General features: G+C 41.3%; 1 protein-coding gene across 1 annotated transcript in view; it reads right to left on the bottom strand.

Moving 5' to 3' along the window:
• LOC124164280 (potassium voltage-gated channel subfamily H member 4) overlaps positions 1 to 14801 on the bottom strand; it is a 561414-nt gene that overhangs the window by 35467 nt on the left and 511146 nt on the right. The window contains exons 14-15 of the mRNA XM_046541531.1: positions 11938 to 12131; positions 10257 to 10432 (exon numbers count right to left, since the gene is read on the bottom strand). Coding sequence (XP_046397487.1) covers positions 10257 to 10432; positions 11938 to 12131 — 370 coding nt within the window. The remainder of the gene's footprint in view (positions 1 to 10256; positions 10433 to 11937; positions 12132 to 14801) is intronic.

Here is a 14801-nt window from a genome sequence, read left to right as displayed (position 1 = left end):
AGATTTCCAGTATATATGCGTCTATAGAAAATGGCGACGTTCGTAGAAAAAATACCGAGAGAAGTAGCGTAGTGGTGATTGGTCAATTTTTTATTTGGTAGTAATTTTAGTGTGATAATTTCGAATGCTCAGTGCCGCATTTATTGTTTTCGTGCGCTTTGCAACCGTTTTTTGTTTTATCTAGCCGTGAATTGAGGAAAGGACATCTCGGAATGAAAAGTAACGTGGATATAATGTGGAATTGAGAGGTGAATTCCGGGAAAGACATCGATGTGGCTAAGAAACAGCCGAATTCAGTGTTAAAATCGTAGCTGCAGTTTGATATTATAATAGTGCTGAAAAAGAATTATTGCTGCGTTCGCTCCTCGCTAATTTCTTTCAATGGACACTAAAGATAATTTCTTCGTGAATCGAAATTTATATTCAGTACTAATGTTATCTATGAATCGGCCTTAAGATTTAAATAGTGATCTTCAATATTTACTTCAGTACACACAAGTAAGTGTAAGAAATGCAATATTACAAAATATGATTTCCAGCGAATTGTAGAACAAGTGAACGCATGGCTTAGTGCTCAGGTAAACAACCTTGCTATGGGAAACATTTGACGATTATTTTAATTCTTTTGCCATTCAGCAAAGGCTATTTGACTGGATGTGAGCCCCAACTAACCACTTGTGTACTTTTATTAAATTAAAATACTGAGCGGTTGTTGTGTTCAAGTAAGTTGCGTGGATTATGGAATTAATGTCAGGCAACTCTTGAGCATCAGTGTGATGTCAACCTTTGGGTTGTTGAGTCATGGGACGAAAGACGCAATGCATATGGGATCCAAATGCTATTCAATATGCTATGGAAATAAGCTGTCTCTCCAAACAGAAAGTGCGTGATTAGTAACTCAGATGTATGTCCAACTAATAAAAACTACGGGAAATGAATGGCGTATGTAACGTAAAAAATATCGCTGCAATATATGTAAATCATGAAAAAAATCATGTATCGTGAAAAATATCATATGCACGCTTCACTGAATTAGTTAAATATTGTGCATTGCGTTAATAACTTTAGTAGTTTTAGTTAATTATTACCGGAGAATAAAGAAAAAATATCAAAATATGAAGTAAGAAAAAATTTGTCAAAAAGATTTAGGTATATAGCGTATAATAATTACGTTGGGGGTGAGGAAGAATTCATTTTTGAAACTAAACTATGCATATTTCAGTATCATGCAGAAAGACGCGATTAAAAGAAAACAAGTGACGTCAGCCGAATGGGAACTCAACAGTTTCAGTGAGCGCCTCAATTTTGAATCTTTCTCTCTTTCGGGAAACGTCTCCCACTGGACACGACACATTTCTGACGGAATAGGTCTTACGTCTTTCGGTAAATGTTTGCTAATGTCCCATAAATACCTACCAATGCTCTTCACATATTAGGTACTTTAAACTGCATCATAAATAAGCATGAAAAAATCGTAAGAGGTTGCAATAATATCTGCATCGTAGGTTTGCTAGTAACCATAACGTAAACATGCGAGAGTGTGCAGGATGAGCAATTGAATGTTTATGATACTCCGATCGATGTCATAAGGTCAAATGAGGTTTATAAATGCATTAATTTAAGTGCCGGAGCTTTTTCTTTGATTAATGTATATTTGCATTCAGAAAGAAAGTCCTCTATAGTAAGAAACATGACCACGTAGCCTTGAGTGTAAAACTGAGTTCAATATTTGAGTTTTAGCAGTTAACAATTTATAAATACAATGCACAGTAATTTTCATTTGCGAAATACATGACCAATACTGTTGTGCCAGGGCTGTTTGGCCGGAGGAAGACATAGGTAAAATTTATTCATTTCACTGAAACAAAAACATTGCATGGAAGATACTTTCAATGGAATAAAATGAAGTAAAAAATGTGTACTTAAACTTGATGAAAACAAGATTAATTATAAAATGGTTGTCTTCCATAACGTGTTGAAGTGGTAAATACATGTTGACAACAACTTGAAAGTCCTTTTTGAGCGAGTCCCAATTATCGTCGAGTGTCAATTATATTATTTGTTGCATTGTTGCTTGATGGAATTATTCACCTTGATGGGTGATCTTTGGCCTTGAGATGGCGCCATTTTACTTCTTCACGTATGAATGTGTATTTGTAGCGTTGCATATTCAATGCTTGTAGATGGAAATGTTTTACTTCCGTGTTGTAATTCATTGTTTTCATGTGAGCAAACCTCTCCAGTATCTCTAGTTATAATGTGTGACGCATGTTTTAGCGAACAATTATTTTAAGAATGGCGGATGTTGAAATTTCTTGGAAATGACTAACAACCTCAAGGAGTAAACATCAAGGTAGACGTAAATATTTATGCAAATGAAATGATGTGATAAATTTAATGATTGACAGTTCTTTGATGAATTAAGTTTTTATGAAACATGATTACAAGTGAGGGACTGAGGTAATAAATTCACAAAGATCAATTCAATATCCTTGATTTGTGTATAGCATTGAAAGAAGACATTTTTGTAGTAAGCGCCAAGACGCTAACTCATCAAATAAGGGTACAACAATGCCACGACTCCGTGGGAGCATGAGAACATTTGGTTGACGCATTCGAGGGATAGCTAAAATAAAGCATCGTTGCCGGTTACAGCGTACCTTAAAATGAAGAAGATATTCAGAAAAAAATTTGTTTCCTCAGAAGAGAGAATATTTCTAAGTGAAAATTATTTATGGACTTATGGAATGAATTCGTAAGCACTCATCATTGATTCGAGTTTAGTTTTGACAGAATGACACTTTTTATAAAAAACGCCAGGATGATAATTCGTCAAGTAAAGCACAGCAATATCCTGACCTTGGATCAAAACTCTTGAGGGTCTGAGAAAATTCGATTGATGAATTCGAAGGATGATTAAAATTACACATCTTTCTTCGCTGGTCAGAATACATTTTAGTTCTTCAAATAAAGAGGAAATTAAGGATTAATTTTGATCCCTGGCCGAGAGAAAATGGACTCAGTCCACATATATTACCCTAGTGTGTAGGTTGGAGGAACCAGTTGGCGAGGCTAAGTACGATTTATGGTATAAATGGCCCTGAGTGTGGCAACAGAGTGATTGTGTGTGAGAGAGAGGGTCACACACACACACATTTCGTAAGCAATTAATAGAGTAGTTTCTTTAATCAAAGAAAACGAAAGGCATTAATTGCGATTCGCTACCCACCATTAGTGTATTCATAATATACAATTTTTTGGTTTTAGAAATATCAGTTTAGACGAATGGCAAGGGTCAATTTTATCCTTCACCCTCATACCTCATTTGAAACAGGCCAGATTGGCGCCTATGCAATGCCACTGTACGTGACGTCAGAGGGACCTAGTTCATATACGAGGAAATAGGAGTTTTACATCGTCTGAGATTACCAATGCATGCATGAGGCACAGAGCTCAGGTAAACATGTCTTAATGATCACCTATTAAAATTGCCTAGGTCGGAAAGTTTCCTTTGTTTGATAGGGAATTAATAATCCTTATTTTAAGCCAAGCGCTACCAGCTAGCAGGGTACTATGCTACCTGCTAGCATCCTGCGTTGTATCAGCGCTGAAAGCCTCGCCCCAAGGTCACCTCACTTGCGACAGAGGGAACCAGAACGACGTCACACGGGGTTTTCCCAGCATTCATACTTAGCCATCGCGTTTTCGCGCGCTTGAAAATATTCACTTTTCATTTCATCGCGAAAAATAGATATCTTCATTTAAAAATCTGAAAGCGTGATATACGTACTCCAGGAATAATAAAACAGGCCAACAAAAATGTTTTTGAAAACTTTTTATTTTAATAGCTGATCTTTATAGATTTTGATGTGCTGAATCCAAACCTGGCCATAGTTTTTTTGTATCACCCATGGTTTCCAAGCGATATGTATTTAATATTAAGTCTAATACCCCAACACGGCATAGAGGGAAATCAATGAAACACTGTTTTACACCATAAAATTGTTTGTATTTACTGTTCACTACATCGTGATAAAATTGTTTGTATTTACTACAGCGTGATAATACAGGGTTGACTTGTCAAGTGGAATTGGTCTACATTTCTTTCCCTTTTTTCCTTGAAGCTTTTTTTGTAGCTTTTTCTGCGACGAATCGCTAGCTGAACATCTCGGTGAGGCACCAACAGTAATACCCATTATCTTCAGAATCCCCACTATCTACTGAACTTCTCGGTGAAGCACCAACAGTAATCCCCATTATCTTCAGAATCCCCATTATCTACTGAACTTCTCGGTGAAGCACCAACAGTAATCCCCATTATCTTCAGAATCCCCACTATCTACTGAACTTCTCGGTGAAGCACCAACAGTAATCCCCATTATCTTCAGAATCCCCACTATCTACTGAACTTCTCGGTGAAGCACCAACAGTAATCTCCATTATCTTCGGAATCCCCATTATCTACTGAACTTCTCGGTGAAGCACCAACAGTAATCCCCATTATCTTCAGAATCCCCATTATCTACTCAACTTCTCGGTGAAGTACCAACAGTAATCCCCTTTATCTTCAGAATTCCCATTATCTACTGAACTTCTCGGTGAAGCACCAACAGTAATCCCCATTATCTACTGAACTTCTCGGTGAAGCACCAACAGTAATCCCCATTATCTTCAGAATCCCCATTATCTACTGAACTTCTCGGTGAAGCGCCAACGGTAATCCCCATTATCTTCAGAATCCCCTATATCTACTGAATTTCTCGGTGAAGCACCAAAGGTAATCCCCATTATCTTCAGAATCCCCTATATCTACTGAATTTCTCGGTGAAGCGCCAACAGTAATCTCCATTATCTTCAGAATCCCCATTATCTACTGAACTTCTCGGTGAAGTACCAACAGTAATCCCCATTATCTTCGTTCATAGACCTACATTTTCAATTTTTATTATAGCTATAAAAAAAGCTGTTAAATTCTAAAAAAATGCTTGATTTCATAAATTTAACTGTAAAATGTGAATAAATGGTGTGTGATACAACTTTAAAACCATCATAGTTGGATTCAGCAACTTTAAAAACATATGAATAAGGTATTTTCAGTAAAAAAGTTTTTTCATTGTTGGCCTGTGTAATCTTTCGATTTAGGCGATAAAACAAATAATAGGAATCCACCCTATTGTGTGTACGCAGTCGGTAGCCAGTCACTCCCCCATCAACTTCCCAATTTTAGCTATATTTCTCTCTATTCAAATGGAGGAGTTAGTTAGAAAAATCCCGAAAAATACGGGCCGTTATTTGCCCTTTGGCCCAAAACAGTCAGTCCAAATGGGTCTGAAAATTTGGGAATTGTTTTTACGATCGCAGTACTGAATACCCATATAAAACCCCGAAGCCATACGATGGCGATGTCCAGAAGAAAACGTTAACCCTAAATACCTTGATAAGGATTCTCCCGAGAAAATATCAGAGATGAATGTTAGCTGTGAAGAATTCCCTTGCCAGGCTTTTTCGAGGCTCTCGGATCAAGATGATAGGCTTTCATTTAGTTTTTCGCCGGCGGAATGTGTTCTGTATAGGTTGTATCGTAATCAGTGGCGGCGCGTGCGTATACGCATGTTAGCAAGTTCACACCCAAAGATGAATAAATTATAGAAGAAAACTATTCCTTTGCAACGCGAAGGATAAAAGTACTGTCTGCATATGCAAGAAACATGAGCCTCCGAATGCTACAGCTATCTCCTTTTCGAATTCACCGCTCTACAAGTGTGCGATCCCGTGGCATCATGCCGGGCGCATTTTCGGTCTGTGCGATCACTTGAGGGAGCTCTGGCGGGACGAGGTAAGCGGGGGGGTATGTGCTGTTCAAAGGGGCGATGGGAGCAGACTCAAAACCATGCGAATGCGCACGCGCATGTTTTTGGTGACTGACTGGCAGGTAGTGTAGTGGAGTAGCCGCCACCTACACTACCTGCGCCCAGGATCCTGATCCTAGTCCGTCTACAGAGCCATCTGTATAGCCGTTTTCTACACTACTTCCTCATAGGGTGTAAGGAATAGAGTAATGAATTTCAACTACCGTCACTTGTAAAGGCCGTTTTACACGGTACACGGAATTGCGCAGGTTAGAGCTGCATTAATTTCTAAAATGGCGTGGAATTGCGCGAATGCATGAACGAAATTAAAACAGGGGCTATTTTGCCGTCTCGCATCCACGCATTCTCGCATGTGTTCCAGCAATTCACCGCTTTACACGACGCAATTTTGATTGCGCCTTCACACGTACGTCAGACTGCGCAATTCCGTGTACCGTGTAAAACGGCCTTAAAGGTTTGTTGGGAATAATTATTTTCATACATGCTAATATTATTTCTGTTCATGCAATTTTAAGCGTTAAGTGTACCAGTGATATGTTTTGCTTGCTATGTACTCTATTACGACGAAATATGACGCTCATGGATTAGGATTAACATAATATAATTAAATCATCCTATATCTGCTCTAATGCACACCCTAGATAAATTACCACCAGCCGCCACTGATCGTAATAAACTGCACATGTGGTGAGCAATCGGGGAGATTAATTGGAATGCAGCAGCCGCCTGTTCGTTGAAATGCATATCGCGAAGTATTAGGATCGTAAAAGTGTCGTAACTTGCTTGCATGAAAAGAATGAAGGTCCATTGTAAGTTATGAGAATGAAGACAAAGGGAAATCGAGCTGTGAGCCGTCAAGGATGCAAAGTGAAATGAAAAACTCAATGGGCTGGTACACCTTTTATTCCATTATTTTCGATTTCGATAAAGTTTGAAATAAATAAAAGGACCCTCGTTTTAATCCGTTTGTCTATATATCGTCCTCCTCTCGACTGATGCTCGACGAAATATCGACTGGGTTACCCAATTCGCCGTTAATTCCCTTTATGCACCTAGAGGACCGGATCGCCGCTTTTTAACTTTTTCTCGTCCTCGCACGTCTGACTCACTCACGCGGTTAATTGTCACGAACACTCGAACCGTCAAGGATCGGGTATCTCTGAACTACTTAATGAACCAGAATTGTTATGACGTCACTCCATCTTGAACTATACATTGAACTTTATTCTAATTTTCAAGTAATGAGAAATCGACAGAATAAGCCTCTTTTTTATGTCACAACTTATCTCTCCCTTTGATATCTCCCGATTTATGCAGTTGAGTTGCGAGTGGCCTTTATGAAGTGTGCATTTCAGTGTCACCACGGCACTCCTTATTCCTTCGACGATATTGCGCTCTTTATGACGTTCATTACGAAGGTATTGGATTTAAGTAGCCAACTGTCTTTAAAATTTAGTAGTCGATTTGATGTGGTAAAGGTCCATCTCCATCTCGCATGTGACTGTCTCCACACGTCATCACCTTAAGTAGCCAACTGTCTGCGGTAGCTTGGAGAAGTTTACGGGATATGCAACGCGTGTGTTCATCTTTGTAGACGATAATTTAGCGGGGGTTGCGGCTGGCTTCTTCAGGCCAATGAAGTACAGAAACGACGAGATCTACAAATTTATCCGCGGCACACATACCGGGCATAGGTCCAGCTGGAGCGTAGCACCTCTTCCGCGGAAGATATTGTACAGTAGAATGCTCTTAGAGGAACAAATGGCTCAAACAAGTATACGGGAACAGTGTTATCTTTCCAGTGTAAGTGAAGGAAAAAATGGGGGACAGGGTACTAGTGAACACGTGCGATTCACACTAGATCTAGGAATACCTAACCGAAGAATGGCTTCTGGAACAGTCCCAATGGACAACAAGCCATGAGATCATTGGAAGTAGAGGTTCTACAATCAGACGTTTGGCACAGGTATGGGTTCTCCACTATCATTATTCACTGCTGTTTTGTACCGTGTGTACAAAATTAGATTGCGCATGGAATGGATTGCATCATTAGATTGCATTGCAGTTGCTCAAAAATATGACTAAACTGTGCGAGTTGACCTCGAGTCGAGTTGAAAGCCGCTCGATTCGAGTATCGATTCCAGTCTAGTCGAGTATGGTAATTATTGATCTAGGCAACACAGCAATGCATTCTCCAACATTCTCCGCGGGCGCCTGCCACTGCACGTGCATGACCTTCCTAAACCCCTCGACCGCAGCCTGTCCATGATGCTTGAAAATTTGCAATTCTGAGAAAATCCTTTCAAAGATATTATAGCCCAAAACTCTGCTGAGAAACCCTAATAACTACATAACTGCCGACGCGTCGGCAGTTATGTAGTTCCTGACCCGGTGGCGATCCCGGGAACTCTTCACTATTGTGTGTCTATTCGCCGGGAAAGCACGTAAATTTTCTTCGCCAGTATTTCTATTTATGAAATTAGAAAGCTTGGTTTTGTATATGCCATGACCTATGCCATGTATATACTATGGGGATGCTATCAGAAATGTTTTATATAACGTTATTTGGACAGCTAATATTTGGTTAGCACCTTAAAGTTCTGCAGTTATCCAGTAATCGCTGCTGATGGCTGATGAAGCGTTTCTGTGATATTTCGTGACACGCTAGCACGTAGTTTTAAGAAACGCATTGATGGGGATTTCTTTGTTTACCATTTGCCTGGTCACTTCATTCACTTTGGATACCATGAATTATTTATGTTTTAAATGAAAGAGAATTGGTCTTAGAATAAGCCGTGAGAATTTAAATTTTCTCTTGTTTCTCGAACTCTGCTTTACGAAGCGACGAATTAAATTATTGTTTTCTAGCGATACTTGCCTCATATTCCGTCGCAAACGATGCTAATGCCTACCCTGGTGTATTAATATTGTGAATGGGGATGAATTGGCATTACATGAGATGTGATTCCCTCCAGTCTGTACACTCTGAATCGCTCGCCTCTGGACGCTGAGGAGGACGCAGTGTCCAAACCATGGTCCTGGTTGCTAATCTCCCGACATTCCGGCTCGGGAGTGTTGCCTGAGGTTCCGCTTTTACCCCTCAAGCCCCTCAAACGCCGCCCCTCAAACAAAACTCTGGATACAGTCGCGCTACCACTAGGGGCGGTTCCGAAAGCATATCGGGACGAGAAAGAGTATGATGTGGACGATTTATTAGAGGAACGATCAGATAAACTGAATAATTTTACTGTAGAAATGTGCTATGGGCTATAAATCGCTAATTTTATAATTTCGGCGGGTAAATAAGACATAGAGAAGCCGAAGTAATGACGAATTTACTCTCAATTAGGGTTTATCCTAACTCGCGGAATATTCTGATTAAATCCTTTGATCTAACGCGGCGGCAGTTGGAAAAATATATAGGGACATGAAAAAGCATTCCCCCCTTAAATGGCCATTTTACACGGCGCAAGTGATTGCACAACCTGACGATTGTTCAGTTTATCTGATCGTTCCTTTAATAAATCGTCCACAGCATACTCTTTCTCGTCCCGATATGCTTTCGAACCGCCGACGACAGCGCAGTTAGTTCCATATTTCCCCTAGTGATAGCGCGACTGTGCCCACAATTGTGTTAGAGGGGAGGCGTTTGAGGGGCTTGCAAGGGGAATCACAGGCAATAGGCATGGGAGGAACTTAAAAAAGTATCGGTATTTTTGCGATGAGTATTAAAAAGCAATAATAGTACTCCTCCGGTAGTACGGGTGAAAAAATACCAGTACTTTCGTAAATAATTAAATATATTAATAAGTTGACATTAAACGTTCGCATTACCCTAATTATCCGGTATTTCGGCAAATTAGAATACCAGGTGGAAAAAAGAATACACTGAATAAGTCAAATATTAAATTAATATATTGGAGGCCTGATTGTCTGTTAGTAAGAAGGGTGATAGCGACGTAGTTGTCGTCGAAGGCAACGCCATGCAAACGATTTCGGTGCATACTTTCTAAGTTTTGGTGTTTTACTTGTGTATTATAAGTGTGAAGTTCTCGCGGGAACGCCATAAGGTGCGTGCTTCAATTCATTTCATTTCAACGCTGTCAAAGTACCGGCCATACCTGTACCGGTATTTTTTGGTACCGATACGGTAGTACCGCTTTTAAATACTGGCCGGTACTACCGGAGTAGAAAAAAATAGTAGTCGGTACTACCGAATACCGGTATTTTATGCCCATCCCTATCAGGCAACACTCCCGAGCCGGAGATTAGCAACCAGTATGTAACCAGGGCCATGAACCCGCCCCTGGACGCTGAGGACGACGCAATGTCCAAACAGAAGAGAAAGAGAGGAAAAAGGGTGAACCGGGCGGGTGAGTGACGTACCGGGTGGAGGGGGACTTTGTCTTTGGCGATTTGAGGTGTGCAGCGGGCGAGCTTCGGACGAGTGGCGGTGGCGTTACGGTCGGCGACCTTCGATTGTCTTCCGTTCCCTCGTCTTCCTCCTCGCTGATGGATGGCAGCGTCAAAGAGGGCGCCCCGCCGTTAGTGTCCCACTCTTGCTGCGAACACAAAAAACACAATTGAACAACATTCACAGTGCAAATACGTTGAAAATCACACACAGTGGGAACTCCACTGTGTAGACGTTCCAGATGCAAAGAAAAAAAATCTTGCACATGCGGGGAATTATCGTTTAGGAAGATAATTTTCCAGAAAACAAAAACAAAATTAAAATGGCATTATTCTACTTTAAGATGCAGGGAATGTACAAATGAATCTACAGAATGACAACAAAAATACTGAATTCCCGACTCCACTCTTTTTTAGTCTTGAACAATATTCGTGCAAATTTACTCTTGAATACACAATGAAATGAAAGGAACATAAATCGCTTATGTAAAATATTTGTTCTGTCCTAAATCAGTATATGTAGTTCATAATTAAATAATTAAAATCAAGGACGATGTTCGCCATGAAAAAGTATTAGGCCTAGCCGGGATTCGAACCCGGATTTCCCGATTGCTAGTCAGGTGTGTTACACATCCAAGCAATTTTCTCAGAGCGAGCTTTGAGATGGGTTTTATCGAACAAGTCGCTGACATCATAAGTCACTCCTTGGCTCACATGCGACTAAGATCGTACTTACCACCTGTAAAGGCCGTTTCACACTGTACACGGAATTGCGCAATCTGACGTACGTGCGAAGGCGCAATCAAAATTGCATCGTGTAAAGCGGCAAATTGCTAGAACACATGCGAGAATGCGTGATTGCGAGACGGCAAAATAGCCCGTTTTAATTTCGTTCATGCATTCGCGCAATTCCACGCCATTTTAGAAATTAATGCAGCTCTAACCTGCGCAATTCCGTGCCCCGTGGAAAACGGCCTTAAGTCACTGTCAGAGAAAGAAACCCCATTTTGTCGCTCTGCTCTGCGACGACGAATTTCAAAGCACCGCATGAAAGAACTGACTTTGTACGCCGGGGTGCAAACACCAAGGATAAAGTTCGCGGTGGACAAATATGTGGCTAAGCCGGGATTCGGTGAAACCCAGAGTCCTCTAGATTGCTCTCTCAACACTACTCTCTCAACCTCGTAGTTATTATATGGCAATATAGAGGACTCTGGGTGAAACCCATCCCCGCTCTGAGAAGATGGATTGGTGGTGTAGCTAACACGCCTGACCGGCAATCAGGGAATCCGGGTTTGAATCTCGGCTAAGACTAATATTTTTTCGTGGCGAACGTCATCCTTGGTGTAGATAAATTCGCAGCCGTGCGTGTCACTTGTTTCGTGCAGTGCAGTTTGTATTCAATTAAAATTAAAGGATTGAATTGAAATATGAGAGTAGGGCTTGGCTACTTAGAATGATCCTTGAGATATTCGGAGACTCGCTTCGATTACATTCATAATCAAGTGAAAGGCATCGCGCGCACGGCTGAAGCATGCTAGATGTGCCAAGTTAGCGATTAGGACGCGTTTGAAGTCTCGTCTACGTTCTGATTATGACTGAGGAGGATAGACGTGGGGGCCCAAATGCTTATTTTTGGGCGATTTGAACTTACCTCAGCCTCATAACCTTCCCGAAGGTTATACGTGAGGTCATGCGTGATGTCGGAGGCAAACTGCGCCAAAAACTCCGGGTACAGTCGCAACGCTTCCGCTAAGCCAGAAACACTGACGCATTTGAGGTCGCAATAGGTCAAGGCCCGAACGTCACAGCTGCTCTTCACCACTGCATTGGCATCTGGTCCCGACCCTGAAAAATATTTCACACAGTTACTGTTGGAAATAGTAGTAAGTGTTTATCAATGACGAGCTTGCGAACTCGTCGAGAATTTACGAGAATGCGAGCAAGACTGAGCTTGTTAAACTAATGAAACAAATCCCTTATCAGCCGTTAAAATCTTCCATATGACTGTATGTGAATGGTCTCGGAATGAAATTAATTAGTTAGTTTATTGGTCGTTAAGTAAAGGTCCGAATGAATGAAAACATAAACCTCATCATCGATTGCCATGGGCCCTCTAATGGTTGTTGGTAATACTCCATATCATTATTGCTGAGAACGGATCCTTTCGATGGGAACATGCATGAAATTTGTTCATCATGCTATTAACTCTCACTGAATAGATAATTTTCTCACGAGTCCGAATATACAAGCCAAAACTCTCCTTGTACTCCACAAACATCATTAAATGCTGAAATATCGCTTGAAGTCACATGACCTGAATCACCTTCTGACGTCATCGCAAAGTACAACATTTACTTCACAAAGAAATCAGCGCCTTGATTGCAAGATATCGAAGTTAAAATCATCGTCGAGCTTTGTAGTACTTTTTTCTAAGGACAAATTGACTTAAGAGGAATTTAAGTCAAGATAAAAGTCAATATCATGTAAGTCGATATATATATATATATATATATATATATATATATATATATACACACGTTTGAAAAAAACTCACACGAGCATTTTAAATAATGTAAAACTTCTTCTTGCCCTGGGGTGGGCACACAACAAAACTTAGAAATTGACAGAAAAACGAAAAATAAAATGAAAGAGAGGAACTTACGGGGAAAGGTTGTTTTTACAAATTTTCGATGGGACGCAGCCCATCTTTCTCAAGTGAGAAGAGGAGGGAAAGTGAGGAAAGGGCATAAGGAAGGGTGCAAGGCAGAGGGCAAAGATGGAGGGAGGAAAAACGGTGGACGGGGATTGGTTGTTCTTTCTAATGGGCGCGGTTGATTCCTGGACCAGAAAACGCACGGAAAGCCCATATGCATGCCTGTTCCAAGTCCTTCAGCTCTAGGGGGGTGGTAGACGGGGGGAGGGAGGCTAATATTCCCACTTTGTAGCATTGGTCAAACAGAGCTTTGTGGGAGGAAGCATGAACGGCGACTGGAAGGGAAGCAGAAACAGAAGAAACGCTATTGCATGAAGAGCGATGCCCGTTCATTCGGATGCAAAGGGGAGTGGTGGATAAGCCGATATAAAAAGCGGGGCATTTCTGGCACAACAGTATATACACAATGTTTTTTGTTGTGCAAGAAATGTCCGACACAGAGGGGAGAGGGAAGGCAAGGAATTGATCGGGAAGGGGTTCGGTGATGAGGATGTGACAAGTTTTGCATCTTGCACGGTTGCAGGGCGAGGGCTGTGGTTTAATATAGATACTTCGTTTGGGCAGTGGTTTGGTTGTTTTTAAGATGCTGGCCAGATTTGGTGGTCTTTTGAAAACGAGTGAAGGGCATCGCGGGAAAAATCTGGAAGTGGTCGTGTTATCTGAGAGGATGGGGAAAAGGTCTTTTAGGGTCCTACGCAGTACGTCCACGCCCGGAAAAAAGGTCGTACAGAGAGAAAGAAACTGCGACGAATTGTCCCCGCCTAGTTTTTTCGGGACATATGATTTTTTTCGGATCTTATTCCGGAGGAGGGGTTCCGGGTAACCCCTTCTCCTGAGAGCATGGTGTAAATTTGAAAGGAATCTATTAAGGGAGTCTGGATTATTACATATTCTGTGACCACGGATGGAAAGAGAAAAAGGGAGGGAGCGTTTTGTATGTGTCGGATGACAGCTATTGTAGTGTAGATATTGCTGTTTGTTTGTGTTTTTAATGTGTACAGATGTGTGAAATTTATTTTTTGTGAGAAAGATGTCCACATCAAGGAATGTGACATGAGTGGAGGAGGAATATGAAGTAAAATTTACAGATGAACATGAATTGAGGCAGGAGATGAAAGTGATTAGGGATTCCATGCCATGTGGCCACAAAAGAAAGATATCATCTATATATCGGACCCAAAGGGTGGGTGTGAGTGGGTATTGGGAGAGAAAAGACTGTTCTAGGCGGCCAAGAAAAAGGTTTGCATAGGACGGACTGAACCGGCTCCCCATAGCGCACCCCCTAGACTGCGTGTAGTGATTGTTATTGAACGAGAATGAATTGTGTTTCAGTATTATCTCGGAGAGGTCGACGAGAAACTTTGTGCTCGGAATCTGTGGAGTGGAGCGCTGCTCAAGGAAGTGTTCGAGAGCGGATAGGCCTTCTGTGTGCGGTATGGAGGTGTAAAGAGATGTGACGTCGATGGTCGCCATTATGACGTCTTTGTCTCCAGGAAGGGTGGTTGAGTGAAGGCGTTGGAGGAAGTGATACGTGTCTTTAATGTATGAGGGAAGAGAGTGCACTATGGGTTGGAGGTAATGGTCAACAAAAGCGGAAATTCGTTCTGTGGGAGATTGAATGGAAGAAACTATCGGACGGCCGGGATTATTAGCTTTGTGTATTTTAGGTAGTATGTAAAAATGAGGGCTTCGGGGGTTGGAAGGTGATAGCAGTGCGATGTCTTGGGTTGTTAGTCCTTCATGTGGTCCGTTTTCCTCGAGGAAAGAAAGAATCTTTTCTCGGTATTGGGGATTGGGATCAG

The sequence above is a fragment of the Ischnura elegans genome, chromosome 8 (assembly GCF_921293095.1).
Source record: "Ischnura elegans chromosome 8, ioIscEleg1.1, whole genome shotgun sequence".
Classification (NCBI taxonomy): domain Eukaryota; kingdom Metazoa; phylum Arthropoda; class Insecta; order Odonata; family Coenagrionidae; genus Ischnura; species Ischnura elegans.
This window is presented reverse-complemented; position numbering and strand designations above follow the sequence as displayed.